Source organism: Arctopsyche grandis, chromosome 8 (assembly GCF_051622035.1).
Source record: "Arctopsyche grandis isolate Sample6627 chromosome 8, ASM5162203v2, whole genome shotgun sequence".
In the NCBI taxonomy this organism is placed as follows: domain Eukaryota; kingdom Metazoa; phylum Arthropoda; class Insecta; order Trichoptera; family Hydropsychidae; genus Arctopsyche; species Arctopsyche grandis.
In genome coordinates this window covers 10,491,449-10,511,039 of record NC_135362.1, presented here as the reverse complement: position 1 = coordinate 10,511,039, position 19,591 = coordinate 10,491,449, and the positions used below count along the sequence as shown (strand labels likewise).

The 19,591-nt window shown below is 34.0% G+C and overlaps 1 protein-coding gene across 1 annotated transcript; it reads right to left on the bottom strand.

Annotated features, from left to right (window-relative positions):
• Window positions 1-11,723: 11,723 nt before the first annotated feature.
• Window positions 11,724-16,263, bottom strand: fu (STKc_STK36 domain-containing protein fused). Its single transcript, XM_077436638.1, has 11 exons — window positions 16,021-16,263; window positions 15,691-15,950; window positions 15,447-15,615; window positions 15,214-15,369; window positions 14,959-15,146; window positions 14,024-14,877; window positions 13,841-13,947; window positions 13,638-13,769; window positions 12,521-12,618; window positions 12,289-12,449; window positions 11,724-12,091 (listed from the first exon to the last, which is right to left on the bottom strand). Exons 1-11 carry the CDS (start codon window positions 16,129-16,131, stop codon window positions 11,724-11,726), a joined length of 2,604 nt encoding a protein of 867 aa, XP_077292764.1. The 5' UTR covers window positions 16,132-16,263.
• Between the last annotated feature and the right edge of the window lie 3,328 nt (window positions 16,264-19,591).

The window sequence follows — 19,591 nt, the reverse complement described above, 5'->3', positions numbered from 1 at the left end:
CTACACATTTTCCTAATTTCGTCTACCCATCTTCCCTGCGGTCTTTCTTTTACCCTTTTGCATTTTCTCGGGTACCATTCCAGCACTTATTTTGTCCACCTTTCATCCATTCTTATAGCCACTCTGCCACTATCTTATAGCTTACTCTATCCACTACCCATGTCATACTTTTCACCCACTTATTCCGCTTCCTGTCTTTCCTCGCTATGCCGAGCATACGGCATTCCATACTTCTTTGAGTGCATTGGACTTTGTGTAGCATCGTGGCGTTCAATGTCCAAGTTTCACATCCATACGTTATCACTAAAGCCCGGATAACCAGGGTGCCGTTCATTGTTCAAATGTTGTAAGTGCATTGTTAAAGATTTGCCGAACCTTTTTTACAAAGCATTTACAACGATTGAATAATGAGCGGCGCGCTTTGGGTCCGTACTCTAGTTATCACTGGCAAAACGCATTAATCGAAGATCTTTTTCTTCAGGCAGAGTGGCATTTTTTATTTAAAAACAAAATGCATTCGTCCAAATGCACTCCGTCCTAATTTCATACGTAGCTTTATTTCTTCTTCTTTACTACCGGACATGTCTATTATTTTACCTAAATATAAATAATTATTTACTACTTCTTCCACTTTATATGGTTTTATACCTGTTTAAATAATCAATAATTCTTAATATGTATACATATAAAGAAAAACTCGTCGCTTTGTAGGAATCTGTTAAGACAAAGTGTGCATAATTGATTGAAATAAATAAAAATATTCGACTTAAAAAAAGGCAATCTTCCCAATTTCATCTTCAAATCTTATACCCAAAAGATTTCGCATGAAATCGATACGAAACCTCGCCGCGTGTGTATGTGCTATGATTTATTATTACAAGAGCATTATATTAAACAATACGAAAAAAATTGTTGTTATTGCGCAACAACAAAATGAACAACGACGTCAACGTACTAAAACATGATGGCCTTGACCTAGATCCGAAAATCGTTAGAATTTAATGCGTATATACATACATATATATATTATACAATAGGTACGTACTTACTGTCATCTGAAATTGATTTATAACACCGGACGACCCTATCCAGAAACCTTTGACACCTTTTTTGCGATTGTGAAATGTTATGTAATAGATTGCGTATGCATATTATTGTGTTGTGTTGTTGATTTGCCCGACCTTGACCCTCCATTGTAGTTCGCAGATTAGCCAGAACTAACGTCAATAGACGTGCATGGAAGATGATCGCATTATTGGCAATGGCCGACGGTGAAAGGTCACTGGGCCATCAACTCGTCTCCCAGTCGCTCTTGCTCCAATTTACAGTCTTCGTGGGGTCAACTGTCACCACCATGGTCGATCATAGTGCATTCGAGCGGACGTGAGTCGCTTTGATACACTTGGTATATCCTTGTCAGTGCATTAGCATTCTATCTATTGTGTATTCAATTTATAAAGCAGCAGAAAGAAAATTTCTCTATAGATTTTGAAGCATTTACAAAAGCAATTGAATCTCAAATCTTGCAAATAAAATGTGTCAAATGTGTTGTGCTTAAATGCTCTGTGTCTCCACAACATACATACACAGTTTAGACACAGCTCTGCAAAAATATCCAATATTGGTAAAATGTTGATCACTACAATTTTTTTTGTAACGGAAACTTTTAACCGTAATAAAACTAGAAATTATGTGTTGCTATTATTGTATCATCATCATCATCATCTATGTACAGTCACTTACTATCCACTCGTCTCTGTTTTGCACAACTCATCAATCTCACGTAGGGTGAGATTGATGAGTTGTGCAAAACAGTTTCATACATTTTCCTAATTTCGTCTACCCATCTTCCCTGCGGTCTTCCTTTGAACCTTTTGCATTCTCTCGGGTACCATTCTGGCACTTATTGTGCCCCCCCCCCCCGAATTGCCATTTCCATCTCTTTACTCTATCCACTATTTCCACTAACCTTGACATACATACTTCTCACCCACGTACTCCGTTTTCTGTCTTTACTCGTTATGCCGAGCATGCAGCGTTCCACACTTCTTTGAGTGCATTGGACTTTGTGTAGCGTCTTGGCGTTCAATGTCCCAAGTTTCACATCCAAGTGATTGTATATTGTATAATAAAATCATGTAAATTCCAACATATGATGCCAGTGGTATAGCTTGATGGTTGCGTCAATGCTAACCACCGAGAGGTCCAGGGTTCGAGCCCTGGTTTGACTTCGATTGAAAAGACTCTATTTGGAGTATTTCTGCATTGCTGTTGGTTAGACTTGGATATTTGTGATTCCAAGTCGATCGTTAACTGTCAAAGTTTGAGAATTTATCTGATATCATTGTTGAAATGGTTCCTCAACAAATTGGCAACCAATCTACATACTGTTAGTAACCACTATTTGAATATAATTTCAAATTTATAGTATGTACAATAAGGTACATCGAAAATAACAAATAATGGAATTTGGAAACATCTCTAGGTAGAAAACATATTATGTATTAATAATCCGTCAATAATAATATTCTAATAAGATTCTAAAAACATTATTTGCACTGCCGCCATTCAAATTTGCAAAAATTGTAAATTTTACCGATTTTCGGCTTTTTTTATTTAAGTACGATTTTAGTAGTTTATTGTTTTCAATCCACCTCATCATATAAATGGAATAATTGTATATTTAAAAAAACCTCATATGAGATGTTTCTTCATATTTCTAAGGTACGAAAAAAAGTCACTGCAATTAACTCTTTAGTTTTGCTGAGGATTTTAGTGGCAAGGGTTATCGCACAGTGTTTTCAACTCATATTTTGTGTATAATCATAATATATATAAAAACGGACGCGATATATGTGTGTGGGTATGTGGGGGATGCGTAGACAAGTATGGAAATTTAAAAAAAAAACAAATTTTAGAATGCCAGGAGTATACGTTATGCATAGTAATGTGGCATAATGAACGATCATGTTGAAAAAAACGCAAGGTATCGGGAAAGTTGAGGAGTATGTATCGTCTGACATGTGCTCCTGATATTGAGCGCCTGAGTTGGAACGTGTGACATCAACGTCAGAGGAGTTGCGTGGGAGCGTACACACACACACACAGCCACGAAGACACACACACATTAATTCATCATTTAGAACGGGTGAGCGGGTTGGATCGGTGAGCGTGTAATGCGCGCACCCAACTTTTTCTATTTTATTAATATGCGCGCTTATAATTCCCTTACATACATTATATTTATACATAACTTTTTTTAATTCATTTCCGAAGCCACCCGTTAAAATCAACTGGCGGCTTCCGTTGCTCCGAATTGCGATACTTTACCGAGTGCACAAGTGTGTGCACCCAGGCCACTGGTGGATAAATAAATATGTATAAGCTTTTTTGGAGGCAATGTTTTGAAAAATATCGTATTAGAGATAAAGAATATTGAAGCAGGATTAAAGAGCCTTTCATCCAACAGTGAACGGTGAAATGTTGAAAGTAACCATGATAAGGATGTGACTAACGCCTTGGCCTCTTCTATTGACACCGGCTGTGAGAATGCTCCAGATTTTCAACTCGTTCAAGAGCAGCGAAACCGACAAGGACGCACACAGCGAGCACGACGTATCCTCATCATCGTTGACGGCCGGGACAATAACCCGAGAGTCCTTTTAGATTTAGATCATCCCATCTACGATAATAAGCCCGTGTCTTAAATCGGACACCTTAACTGAATGATTGCGCCTAATCGCGACGAGTCAATGGCCACTATCAGCGCCGCGAAGGCAATGTCCTGGATTCTTATTTACCAATAAACACGGGTACCCATATTCGTGGAGATCCTGCATACGAGTGAATGCGCTGATCGAATCTTGACCAACATTGCGTCATTGCATATCCAGAAAACTCGATTGTGTTGATGATGGCCGACCGAGTGTGCAACTTTTTTCTTTCGCGTGTATGTGAAGAATTCTAGTGTCGGTTTAAAATGTGTACTTGCAGATGTTTGTGTGTGCGAAGTTGTTGTTTTGCAATTTGTGGCGTTTACGTCAGGTGACAAATGTCACTGCGTGCGCCATTAAATGACTTAATCAAAAAGTAGGCGAATGTTGTTAACGGTGTCAATGTCTGCGTAATGGTGTCAATATCTGCGACTTTTTGTCTGAGGCTCTGAGTAACGAACTGCCACAGATTAAATATTATCGATTATACATATGTATGTATGTACAATATGTACGTACCTAAAAAAATCATTATGCGATAGATTAATTACATTTGTAGCATTTTTATTAATGGCAACCCTGTGAAATATTTGAATCAATTATCGCAGTTAATTTAATAATCTATATATGTATATGTATATAAAATTTAATGTCTGTTTGTCTGTATAGGCTCCTAAACCACTCAACCGATTACGATGGAACTTTCAGGATTTGTTGTATGCATGTCCGGGAAGCTTATTGTGAAAAAAACCTCTTAGTAATAATATTCGTAATTACGATTTCACCAACGCGAAAGTTTGAAGCGCCATTGTGTAGTCAAGGAAATGTGTTCGTTGGTAACCATGTTACCAGTTGGTTTATGACGACACGACTTTGAAGAGACACGAATTGAGCTCCAACCATCACTTGAAACGGGAACGGGAATGGGAATTGCATGCGTTATTGTGGCATTGCAACGCATCCCGGGTTCAGTTAGTAATGTTACGTAGGGGTGGGTGGAGGATTCAAGTAAAAGGCCAACAGTCGTTTCACAGCATTTATTGATGATTAAGGAGATACACGCACTGGCAGTGCTCAGTCCAGAATGACATGATATCGCCTAGGTACCGCCTTATAAAGGGTAGATCTCTCAGGACGTCTAACCTGTTTACCTGTTGTATAGTCACGTATTCGGATATGTATTCCCACGATATTGGGTCTCCCCGTACCGATTCTGAGAGTGGACTAATAACGGTCATTGTTTAGCCTAAATACACTTAGAGTCCAGATATAATCCTGGAAGTAAGTGCAAGCACTTAGTTAATCCGTTAACAGATATCCGTTGGTCCTAAGTGCAAGCACTTAGTTAATCCGTTAACAGATAACCCTTGAACGGTCACATAGTCTCTGGGATTCTATTCGCTTAATCCGCGGCGTACGTAACAGTAATACATAAATAATAACATGTCAAGGTGCAAGTGAAAGTTGGTATGTCAAGTTGAAAGTTGAACCTCCATATCGTGCAGGTTCAATTTATTTTGGTTAGTGTTGTGGGAAACATGTGGTATTATTTTAATGGTGAGTATTGTTAAGTAGACCTCGCGTAAATCCATCGACTTGCCTTTCTTTTGATACGATATTGATACTGCAGGTTAAGTATCAATGTACACACATAACTGAACATGCAGATGATGTATACAATTTTGTTTATGTATACTTACACTTTCTATGTACTTACTCTTACATAATTATGTTTAGATAGATCTAAAAGTAGATACATAGGGACGGGTGATTACATCCCAAATGTGAATCGCTACCAGGATAACCGCTTGTGAATCGCTACGAAAAACGCTTGCGCGGGTCTCCTAACCCGTTTACTGATACATACTACATGTATATACATACATATATTGGGTTACACTGGTGTCACCCCAATTTTGGAACAACGAGTTTCCAAATATTTTTTAATTTATATATATATATATATATATATATATATATATATATATATATATATATATATATATATATATATATATATATTGAAAAAAGGTCTTTTCTCTTTACCTGCTATGTAATCGACTGTGACATTTTCGAATTTGTAACCGTCCAAAACAATTTTCAAGATTTGTATAATTTTTGACAAAAACTATATGAATTTTAAGATTTCTAACGGGTTTCCGGAAACTTCTGATTTTTAACAACGGGTTTCCGGAAACCGGTAGAAACCATTAGGGTGACACCACTGATTGGGTAGGATCAAATCTAATTAAAGTGTTATTTAAAAAAAAAATCGATATCAATTTTTCGTTTTCATCAACAATATTTATTTGTGTATGAAATTTCTATGAAAAATTTTAAGCTACTATAAGCAAAATATGACATTCTTAAAAAAATTAAACCAAGTAGGAATTGCGATTAAGGTAAAAATAAATATATACATAGGTAGTGAAAAATGTGAAAGGAAATTATGATGTGCCTAAGAAACTACTGACTATTATTGACTGTTAACATAAATTTATCATACAATCAATATTTAAAAAGTTTTTCATACTATATACTATTAGATTCATTTCTGTTTTGCTCAACTCTCATCCATCTCACCCCACACATTTTTTTCCAATTTCATATACCCATCTCCCCTGTGGTCTTCCTTGCATCCTTTTACATTATTTCGGGTACCAGACCTTTCATCCATCTATCGTCCAATCTTCTAGTGACCCGTCCATTGCCATTTCAATTTATCTTCTCTCACTATTAACATCAACTACTTCCGTATTCCGTTTTCTATCTCTCGTAATTATGCCAAACATACAGCGTTCTATACTTCTTTTAGTGCACTGGACCGTATGCAGCATTCTGACGTTCAATGCCCAAGTTTCGAATCCATACGCCATCACTGACAAGACACATTGATCGAAGATCCTTTTCTTCAGACACAGTGAAATTTTAGATTTGAATACGGCATTCATTCGCCCAAATGCACTCCATCCTTTTACAATATCTGGTATCATTCTTCTAGTATGTACCTGATCTGCACAATGCCATTTAAATATTTTTACTCTCTCCATCATCAACTATCCTTGTCATACCAATGTACTATATTGTTAAACCTGGACATGCATACAATTAGTAATTTAGTAAATAGGGTGCAAGTATCACTACAAATAATTTCAAAAACAATATATATAAAATGATTTGATAAACTGTGCTCGAAAAGCATGCAGCTTCCTCGCAAAATGTTAAAACATCACACCAAGGACACACTATGGCAAATTACTTAATCGAAAATGTCCAATACCGCGTGCACAAGTGTATGATAAAGAAACGGCATTAAAAAGCGACGATTTCCAAACTGTTCGTGTCGCAAGTTCAAAGATATCGCTCGTCGTCAGGGCCGTCGAAAACTAGGCGATTGCCACGGGCGCCGATTGCACGCGCCTACATACTATCCGGAAAATTCGCGCACTGCGGAAAATCAATTAATACCAGATTGAGCAAATATTTCATAGCAAACGCAGTATTAAACTCATTAGAGAATATTATATTATAGAGAATACTCATTTGACTCATTAATCTATATGTAAAAATTTTGTATTCTATTTCATGGAACTAAAATATAACTTAAGCCCCAATACAAAGAACTGAAAAAGTTCGTTTTTTACTTTTTATCCAACTTTCACTCTCCCGAGCAACGCTGAACAGTTCAGCTTGTCTACTATACATATGATATTATAAAGGCGTCAGGAATGAGAAGATAGTTTGTTTCAATGCACGCTGTTTAATATGACGGTCGGGTAAGAAGTAAAGTGGTAACCACCAACATGGTCGAATCGGTCTAAACTCACAGGATGACGACCCAAACTTGACCATGTCGTAGAGCCCCTAAAACACATTGAATATCATATATACATATATGTAGGTATAATTAGAAAAATTAAAAACACTGAAGGTAAGGTAAGTAAAGTAAGTTTTGCATCTACAGTTTATGTATGTATGTACATATAATATATAGCAATATTTTCAAAAGCAATTTATTCTCAAGATCTACTGTTTGCTTAAGAAAAAGATAAAATTATTCACTCGTATGTACATATGAACCGTTACAATTGAAAGTGGCATGAGTCCACTTTCCTTATTTCGAGAAATGTCTCGCAAAACATTACATATATGTTTTGCGTTTAACAATTTTTAAAAATACTTATGGCCTGTAATACGTTAATTATATTTTTCCGAGATTTTGAACATATCAAAATAAAATAAGTGAATATAATTTGAGAATTAAGTCAAACAGAAAAAGTGATTAAGGAATTGAAAATTGGATTTCCAACACTTTCAAATATAACATCTCATATGTGTTTAAATGTAATAATCAGACCTTAACTATACGTATTTCCCCGGTCATCAGTTTTTCTGTATCCTTTATTATCTATGTATATATATATATATGTATATAAAAAAATTAATGTCTGTGTGTGTCTCGAATAGGCTCCTAAGCCACTGAAGCGATTGCGATGGAACTTTCAGGATTTGTTGTATGCATGTCAGGGAAGATTACTGTGAAAAAAAACGGGAAAAAACGGGAACGGAAACGGGAAAAACGGGAATGAGTGTCATTGCAACGCAATAATTTCAAATGTGTTCGATGCCTGCGTTTTTCCGACAAATGGGAACAGGAACGAGAATGAGAACGAGAACGGAAACGGGAATGGGAACGACAACGGGAATTGCTTGCGTTATTGTGGCATTGCAACGCATGCCGGGGTTCAGCTATAAATTATAAAAAATACATTCTCTGTATTTTATTACACAAAATATGTATGTATGTATGTATATACATTTATAGAAAAAATCCTCAAAATAAATACACATTCATATTGTATGTATTCACATGGATAATCGGACAGTATTATACACATGCAATGTCCATTACTTGAAATCGCCTTATCTTAATAGACGATGGAGTCCATTTCGGCTCTGGCTGACACTCCATTACAATTAAACGCACATTTGCTCGTTGGACGGATCCGCTTGTGCAATGGTCGCCTTGCAAATTAGATTGCCAAATCGGCAATTGCCGAAATGCTCGCACTCTCATATGCCATATTCGCACGCAGAAACCTCGTAATAATGATTTCAGACACGCTTACGATCGTTTCGTCACATCGTCGTCAGGTTAGCAGGTCAAGAGAATCCGAACGATGACCGACACCTGATTCTCGGGGTGCGTAACTTACCCTGGTGATGAGCAAACGTAAACAAGAAATAAACAAAAAAAAATAAAATAAAAACAATTTAAAATAAAAACATAATTTAAGCTAGTTTATAGAATATGACTTCAACATCACTAATCTATTAGCATCAGCAGGAAAAAGATTTAACATGGGAATGGTGTGGATGACGAGAATAAACATAGATAACACTGTTATTAATCTACAAGAATAGTCGAAATATGATTTTTCTAAGTGGAATTTTATTTCATTCTCATATAAAGACAATTTAATATATTATCCCTATTAATTCAATTCAGATTCGTGTAAATACGAGTAAATAATAGTTCAAGTTTTTAGCTCGCAATTTTACCGATTTAAAATTCAGCACACTTCCAAATAACCCTTTTAAACAAAAACAAAAAATATTGTGGCCAGAACACTATCCCAATAAACATGTTTCAATAGAAAATACTCAATATAACATAGTATTAACAGTGGGAAAAAATCCCAAGTGAAAATACGTACTTTTGACTTTTGATTTGAATTGGACGACTACTTAGAGAGATTTGAAAGCTGAAAAGTACTACAAATGAAAAATAAAATACCCGACTATAGATTCCAATATTCATTTTGAACAGGGAATTGACAGATTTTGAGACATCGACCGAACAACACCAAGATATAGAAAAATCGCGCGATTTAAAAAACACATGTGTATCTCCGAATCTCGAGCCAATCAACATTTTTTTATTATCAGATTCTTATTAACTGGGCATAGATCTATAAGAAAAGTCATATCTCGTCTCTGAACCATTTTTCGTGTCGAACAGTGTAATTAGAATTGGTGAGATATAAAAATCATTTTGTTTGAAAATGATATTCTTCTTAACACACCTTAAGCGGGTCACGTAGTACTACGTTTCGTATGAGCTTGACGAGAAATGCGGGATACGTAGTATTACGTTTGATATTGGTTCATCGCGGAAGGCGGGATACGTAGTACTACGTTTATTCCAATAGTATATGGAGATTTTTTTTATATGAGTTTGAATTTTGAGCGATTTTTATAATCTATTGTATTTATTCGCGCAGCCTTGTGATTTTGCCCACTACCGCTAGTCGCCGCAAAAAAAATTCGCCCGCTAAAGGTGTGTTAATTGATATGCCTAAATTATAGTAGCTGGAGTATATTTTACATACGCTTTCGAAAATAATTGTTGGTTGCACAAAAGAGAAACATACATATACATATAATAGAGTGATACAAAATAACTTAAATGGTCTGTTGAAGGAGATGGATAAGATTTCGACCCGGGTAAGATAAAATGAAAGAAAAGTGGGGTCACATACTTAGTATAAGTTTGTATCGGAATTGTTAGGTAGCTAGTACAAATTCATTATGGTAGAAAGAGTTATGGATTATTAACATCGTAAACACTCATTTTACCACTGAGTGAAAGTTCAATGTGAGAATACGTGAATATCTTTCAAACACCAAGAATGCTTGAGGCAACTGATATAATATGTATGGAAGTTATTCAATTGTGCATAAAATGAATATGTATACAAAATAAGATTACAAAAATTTATTGATTACATGTAATTCAAAAATAAGTTTTATTATAATAAATCTTAAGTATTAAATCAAATAGAGAAAATAAATTTTGTTAAAGAAGCTTTAATATTTGTGACAAGCTTCATTCTACAAGTAGAAACTTAATGTGTATGTTAGAGTCGAAGTGAATTTTCAGTTGTAATATAATCCAACTGGCGCCTTAGGTCATACATATTCGAATACAATTCAAAAGGATTGTAAATAGGTTTTTGAGCTCTTTTTCCTATTATTCTGTAGATTAACATTAGAATAATATAATACTATGATTACTAACCAAATTAAATTAAATTGTAAAATAGAAAATGATCAGTAGATCAGTAACTATTAAAATAGATATAAGATGTATTGTGAACATAATTTCGTAATAATAAAAAACATTTAAAAATCAAATACAATTCAACTAGTAAATTATATCTCTACAAGCGCAAATACACTTTCAACAATGTGCGCCAGTTGTAATATAACAGTTAGTTTGTAATATAACAGTTAGAAAATACAGTTCAACTTATAGTTGAACTGTATTTTTAGTTGTAATATATTTTGACCAGTTAGAATGTAATTCGCCATATGAATCAACTTACGTGGATTAGACGGGATGTATTAGGACTAGTCAAAATATATTACAACTGAAAATACACTGTACTATAATATATTCCAACTAGTATATATATAATATATAGTATATATACATATATATAATATATAATATATTCCAACTAGTCAAAATATATTACAACTGGAAGATATGTATAGTTCAACTGTAACATTGATACCAATCGCTTTTGGGCCCATAGGTATATGTATAGTAAATATACCATAAATATGTATGTACATATGTACATACATACATTGTATATGCATATTTTAATATACTCCTATATCTAGAATTTGTAAAAATAATAAATAAGGCTAATCCGTAAGTAAATTAGTCAGATTTACATATGTATGAGTATATGACAAGAATTATAAATTGCCATGCTGAATTTTACCTATGATATAATTATTTATCATATAATATATTGCACATATACAAAATAAATTTAAACAAATTGTACAAAAAAATTGAGATTCATTTAAATACTTATTAGAATAATTTGAAAATTTATTAAGTAAATTTAAAATTTTACAAAAGTTTTATTCCATCCGGTGAGACCTCAAAAACCTGCATTAGTTGAATTAATCAACTTCGAATACAGTGCTTTGTCAAGTCTTCCCTTCCATCTGACGATAAAACGGCAGTTTAGAAAGATCTCCAACGGCACCTTTAGCCGCTCGACTCAACGTTTGATTCGAATGAGTCTGCAAAGACTCCAAAATATCCCTCTGTTTCTTCCCCCAAACGCGGCTCAAGGATTTACAGAGAGCACTACAACAATATCGTCCTAACAAGCCGATCAGAATGCAAGTTCTAATCTTTAACGTATCACTCGGATTGACGAGCAATTTGCAAATGTCGACCACATCATCTTCGAATAGCACCGACTCAACCAGCTCAGCATTCTCAGGCAAATCTTGCAATATGACCGTCATTAAAGTAACAGTGTTCAAAACAATACGCACCGATAAATCTTCTAAAAACATTAATGAATGTTATAAAATCATGGATGTACATTTATGAAAAGAAAAAAATCGATTTTAATATGTATAAACAGGCCCATCCCATAGATTATGCCAGTACAGATACCCAAAATACCACTACTGTACTGGTAAAACCAGTATGAATGGCCACCTTTGTCTAAATATATATGTATATTATATTTTGTCTTACGTATTGAAAGAAATTGAGCCATCAAAGGTGCTGTATTTAAAATAGCAACCGCATCACACAATTGTTGAACGAATACCACTCCTCGTAAGCACAACTGTGTAGTCAATTCGATCAATCGGCACAGTGCCACCATTTCTTCGTTTGATAATCCTCGTACAGAACTAAAAACATATTTAATAAGCATTTTCCTCATAGAATTGTATTTAGTTAGACTGAAATAAAACAAATTTACTTGGATAGTTTATCATTGCCGGATTCCGAAGCACTTTGCCTAACCAGCAATCGAGCTGCGTATACCAAATTTGGTACCAATTTTACATCTTGATAAACCTAAAAGCATATTCAACTATGTTATTATTTTATTGTATTACATACATTTTTATCATAAGTGCCATGACAGGAATTACTCCAAGGCGACACATGTCGTTAGATTATTTTGTACTAAGAAAGTCAAACATCACAGTAAGTATACACTAGTGTTGTGCCCAATGTAATATAATCGCATGGGTTGTGCTTATGGCATATTAAGCTATTAAAAAATTAAAATAAATGTGTCGGTTCTGTGTTCGATCCGCACGTGGTCGTATATTTTTCAAATACCTTTTAAATATATTTAATTTAATATTTATATTTAATTGTATAGTATGAAAAAAAATGGTAAAAACTACCTACATATGTATGTAACAATAGAAAAATTAATTAATTAAATATGGCGATGGCGCTAAATGGCGCTAAATGCTCAGAGACTTAGCGCCAAGAGGAAAAATTGGTAGCAAACAGTATATATAGAAGTTTTTTTTTGTTATTACATTCGTACTACATATATTCGTACGTTTTGTTGGCAGTGTTTTAGCTGTGACGTACATATGTATGTCGAATCGAAACGACTATTTAAGTACGGTGAGCGTTATCTTACACAGACACACAGAATAGCGATATTATATACATATATATATACATATGATAATTTATAGAATACAATAGAGACATCTGTGGTATAATCAACAATTTTTGATAAACAGCTAATTTTCGAGAAATATGTACATTATTAGAGAGTATGTAGGTAGCATATTTTTATAAGAATCAACAAATTCGAGGTGTTAGAAACTAGAATTTGCGAGAAACTGGGGATGAGGATATCGACTTAGTTGAATCCTTCACGACAATTAAGCTAGATAAATTGGAAAATTTTAACAGAAGACGGTCGATCTGTGTTTTTAATAACCACCGAGATCTCACCAGCAGCGTTTTTGGCCGGGACTTAAACCCACGACTTCTCTGCTGGTGTGCTGTAGCTCTTCCAATGAGCTACGCTGTTCAATGTAAAGCAAATATACAGACAGACTTACTTTCAATATTGAATTGATTGTATGACGGGCTACGTGTGGTGCAACCATCGGTAATGAAAGTAAAGCAGCTAACGATCCACGAACTTCAGCACCTGCTCCTGAATGTCTTGCTACACTCACAATCATGCTAACCTGAAAACGATAACAAATGTGAAAATAAAAATAGCGACATAATTATTTTTAAATCAATCGAAGAAGCTTACAATGTTTTGTTGCATGAGTGATTCAACATCACCTTCCATGACTTCGTTCATATTTGATCGCATAAAAGCGAGCCATTCGTCTTTTTCAATGGGATTACAATCGTCATCTATAATATGCAAGATGATTAGTCGTAAAAACTACATAAAATATAATTCGAATCGGTTTTTATATGAAAACGATACCAAAAAAGTTTTGCCCGTCACAGCTATTGGTATCGTCTAATTTGATATTTTCAAGTGTTTCTCCGCCGCACTTCTTCTTATTTCCATTGCAGTCGTCGGGTTTCTCTGCTGTGCTTATTTGTAAAGTGTTAAGTGGAACTGGTTCACTCATTCTCCTCTCTTTGTTGGATTTTCCTTTATCACCAGTCTTGCTGAGATTCAAAGACTTCTTTAGACTTCTCGTCAGTCGGTTTCCACTCCCAAAACCAAATTTCTCTTTAGAAAATTGTAATAGCTTTTGTTTATATGATGGTGGTACGCTTTTACTCAACGCAGTCTCTTTAGGAAATTTATTAGGTTTCGTCGATTTCGACGGAGTTTCAAGTTGATCATCACTATTCTCTTTTTTGCTTGTTTTAGAACTAGATTTCAAACGAATAGAGAAGTTATCTAAATTTTGACTCAACTTCCTTCTATTTAATTGGCTAGACGTATTATTAGCATTTTTATCACTATGGACATCGTCACTTTGTACATTGTTTACTTTTTGCTTATCGACGACAGTCTTACCCTCTTCATTCAGTACTGGTAAACGAGGCTGAAGTGTCAGTTCAGCCATGTTTGTATCTAAATTGCTTATGATCAAATTGTCTTGATTGAGAACTTTATATTCATGAGCCAAAAGATCAGCGTGAATTTCCGTGATTGGTTGAAGTTCTTCATCATCAGTACGAAAACTATCTCTCATACTTGTAGCACTGACTGCTCTTATACTATCGTCATCGGAAACCGGTGCACCTTCACCTGGTGTATTCATGGCAGCACCAATCATCTTTTCCCTTCTTTCTAATATTTTAACAGCTTGAGGCATAAACCTAAAAATTTAATTCATATTAAAATACACATACTATTAATAATACATATGAATCTTTCTAATAAAAATATAGGCTATATACTTTTGAATACTATTTAATCTCTCTTTCTGAAGTTGCTTTGCTACCATTTGACTTTGAGTCAGAGGTAGTGTAAATGGTGAATCAATAGGTGACTTTTCAGTTAGTATTAAAACGTGTCCAGCTACAAATGGTTGAATCAATATTTCTGGCCAACTGAGTCGTAATGATGGATCTTTATGTAACAATCCCTAAAAAATTGATATTTCAAAATTAATATTAATTCAAAATAATGATAATGAAATGTTAATAGGTAACCTGTAAGAAGGATATAGCTTGCGGTGAAATATAGCTCGGCCATTGGACGGGACGATGACGAATAAGTCGCACCAATTGAACGATGGATGATGTGTAAAATGGTGGCTCTCCGGCCATCATCTCGTACACTATGCAACCCAAAGACCACAAATCAGCCTAAAAAGTCGAATAAAATTTAGAGTTGAACATTAATTAGCATGTACATGTATGTATATAGTACAATTTCAACCAACTTGATGATCATAAGGTTTTTCATCAATCAACTCAGGCGCCATATAAAGAGGAGTCCCTTTAATGGAAGTAAGAACATGCGTTCCTGTAGTCATGTTGCGCGCTAAACCAAAATCACAAAGCTTAGCACGTCCATTAGCATCGATCAATACGTTCTGAGGTTTCAAGTCTCTGAATTAATAAAAAATATATTAATGTATGAATTCTAAATTCACCTATTGGCTGACTATCATGACTTGGTAAAACCTGTGTAGAACGCGATGAGAATGCAGGTAATAAAGTGCAGAAACTAAATCCCATGTCAAAACTTGAGCTTTTGTTTCTTGTAAGCATCCTTCTTTGCCAAGTACACCGTGCAACTCTTTCTCGGCAAACTCGGTCACAACAACCAACTCGGAATCAGTGTCAAAACTTTCTATCATACGGATTATGTTTGGATGCCTCAAATGTTGTTGAATGTCACATTCTTGCCTTAAGTTGCGCAAATCTTTTAAAGATCTTCCTTTCTATGAATTATAAAAAAAAATGTTATTTGCTTATGTTGTAATATTGAGGTTATGTAACATAAATATTTACCTTTCTTATAACTTTCAATGCAAAAATTCCACTATTTTCTTTATTCTTCACTTTGAAAACTCTTCCAAAAGAACCTTCTCCAATAAAGGACAATACATTATATTTCTCCATAATGATTAACTTATGTCGAAAGCGCAAAACATTACATGATAAAATCAGACCGAACAGATTCGAGGTTAGAATACGAATGACGCTTTTTTGACATTTGTTGTTTGACAGCTGATCCCGTTTCGTTTAAGCGTACTGTACAACAAAATTTTAACGATTTGAAATATAAAAATGAAAAATTTCAGTAAATAAAACCCAGCAATCAATAAATAATAGTAGACATCTTCGATTGACTTATTATGTGTTGTAATATTTTTAATATGGGGAAATATAATAATAAAAATATATATGTATAACAAAATCATCTATGAATTCAGTTTGTTTTAGTTACTTCTGTAAATTCTAAAAAAAAGGTTGGAAGATAGTGTTTAATGTTGATCGTGCAGTCTCTTTAAATTTTCTGTACATATGTATCTATATTATTTCGGTCGAGACTGTTAACACTTTCATTCATCATTGACCGGAAAAAAGCAAAAACCAAACGCTAGTGTTTATGTTGAACCGGTTATAAAACGTTTCAGTTACGACATTGTAATGTTGTTGAAATAATTTATAAATGGACTATAAATACGACCAGGCTGGCCGCTGACGCCCAAATTTATAACGGGACTTGGTAATTGCCTAGAGCGCGCGCGCAGCCAGACAAAAATTAAACCATCGCTCGCGTACGAAGTTGTATACAAAAACAAATCGAAACGATGCTTTTGTAAAGTGTCAGAAAAGCGCGGGTAGACATGGCCGCGAATGTTGGCGTTAGCGCAGATTTCAACTGTCATGATAACAATTTTGCACTTTCAAAAGCTTGAAGATTTAGTAGACAGCTGAGGCAAAAATTTCCTGACATTAACTTACTCTTATAATTTATCACGCGTGAGAGGAGTTTTTGTTTATTTTACTTAGCTAAATAACCTAATAAACAAAAAACATTCCTCTTTTCTTATTATATTACAAATTAAGGTGACCATTCGTACTGATTTTACTAGGACATTGCTGGTTTTTTGGGTATCTGTCCTGGTAAGTCATGAGATAAAGCCAGTACACTTTTTTTAGGTTATAGAATTTTTTTATCTAATTGATGGGTACGAAGTATTCGGTGAAAATGATATCTCCTACAAAAATATTGGCAAATTAGTCAATTGTTTTTTTCCATTTATCAGGAACAAATGCACCAGCCGAAGGATTTTTTACTTTGATGAACAATCTATAGTCCAGTGATAAAACGAAATTGAATGTTTAAAACCTTAAAATGTATGCTAATCACTCAGCATAATTTTAACTTGTCTTGTGTAGAATTTTATAAGAGCATTCAAGAAAATGAATTCAATTTTACAACACTTTTCTATGTTCGACTTCGCAAACGATTGAGCTAAATTTCCTACAGTCTTCCGATCGTTTTGAAACTTTTCCATTTTGCGCGGTTTGGTCAACGATGGAAATTTCAATCGATTTTTATAGTTAGATGGCGAAAAATAATCGTAATAAACACCTGTAAATTTGCGAAATTTTTGAAGATGGTGACCTTTAATAGCTAAGACTTATATGTATGTTTGACTTTCCGTCACCCACTCGTCTTGTCAGATTTTAATTTTTTCATAAATGTGAGTCCATGATTATTTTATCTTCGTTTTAAATAATTGAAAAATTTATAAATGTGTTTTTGGAAAAAAATGTCCTGGTTTTGAATTTAGAAAAAATGACCACCTTATTGTATATTGAAGTCAACTATTAATGAACAACTTTTAAGTCGGATTTAATATTTATTGATTAATTATAAATAAACATCTCACATGTATAGTTTTTGTTGAATGTAAGAGAATTTAGAAAAAGACAAGAATTCAGGCAGCCAACTTGAATTGAAAGAATAAACAATTTTTTTTAATAAAATGTTCTTTTATTTTCATTTGCCAATATCAAACGAGAAAACCACTGGGACAATAATGGCGATTCTTTTAATTTAAACAATTTTAGTGTTAAATTGTCTGCTATGTTAGTACTATAATGAAAGTACTAACATAGCAGACATAAATTTTAAATGCTAAGATTTTAATCCACAATTGTGAGCGATCATAAAGATATAGAACATGTACAGAGGCGTGTTCATTTTTTGCTTGGTTTTAATAAATTTTTTTCAGTAAAATACACAAACTCAAATCTTTAAATCTTTGAGGTGAAAAATAAATAAATTTTACGACGCTTCTTTTATTTCGTTTGAAGCAATTGAAGTCACTTGATTTAATTTGCTACAACGCACATAAGCGTGTTCTATTTTCTATCTCTATCGACAACTTTAAAACTACTATAATGTTGGCCCGTGTGGAAATAATGGCAATAAAAAAAACAACAGTGGAATACCACTATACTGTGTTCTCTCTGCTGTGGGAGTTGAGCGTTTTCTGATTTTAATCTTCGGAATAAATAAACGCCAACAATTTTTTTCATCCGTGCTTTTCGATCTAATTGGAACGGCTTCGAATTTTGGCAGCAAATCCGCAGTTTCGGGTCAACAGCATCTCGCATTTCATCTTCCGATTTTTCAAAATTCGGCATCACGACAAGAGGGAACATTATAAGCGGCTTAATTCGCCAGCGAAAATAAATCAGCGAAACGGGGAAAACCCTCGACTCGTCTTCATAAATCAACGTCCGAGAAAGCTTGGCTACAGTTGAGTTTTCATATCATCGTACATACATACATACGTATACTTGATGGGGAAAGTTCTCCCTTTTGCGAAAACTTTTACCACTGCGAAAGCAATTAAAATCTAATTACCGCTCTTTCTTTGGTCTAATATAGTCACGTTTATATTTGAATTTAAAAATGAAACCAAATGTTTCTTTTGTATTTTAAAATAGTCTAAAAATGTATCTTCAAAGTTTTAGTTGATATTGCGGTGGCGTCTTATATTGCATTTGAGAAAAATATCAAATGTATTCTTGGAAATTCGTTTTTGGGTTATCTTTTAAGTCTTGATTCTCGGAAGAGTATTCGTATTTTCGTTTCCTAATACCACATTTCATGCGGTGTCCGAGTTGACGTTGATGAAAGTTGCGACTTAAGTGCGGAGAAAATTTTCAAATTACCTTTACAATGTGTGGCTAATCTACCAACTTATACCTAAGTATATATATATATATATATATATATATATATATATATATATATATATATATATATATATATATATATATATATATATATAGTGCAGTAAAATACCATAATTCATGATATATGTACATACACATCTTTAATTCTCTAATTGATAAAAATTACACTTATTAATTGATTTATTGAAGTATTTTATTAAAATAAGCCACAGCATAGCTCACTGGTTAAGCCATTGTTTATCAGTAGAGAGGTCGAAGGTTCAAATCCTGGCCGGTATTGAGTAATTTTTCGATTTATATATATCTGCTGGAAAGTTCTGGATGATTATCAAATCCAAATCGACCGTCTCCTGTTAAG

Excerpts from the sequence above, each read along its gene's own strand:
- fu (XM_077436638.1), bottom strand. The coding sequence starts at position 16,131 with ATGGAGAAATATAATGTATTGTCCTTTATTGGAGAAGGTTCTTTTGGA. Across the intron at positions 15,951-16,020 it reads CATTGAAAGTTATAAGAAAG|AAAGGAAGATCTTTAAAAGA; the intron begins GTAAATATTTAT and ends TATAATTCATAG. Across the intron at positions 12,450-12,520 it reads GGCAATGATAAACTATCCAA|TTCTGTACGAGGATTATCAA; the intron begins GTAAATTTGTTT and ends ATATGTTTTTAG.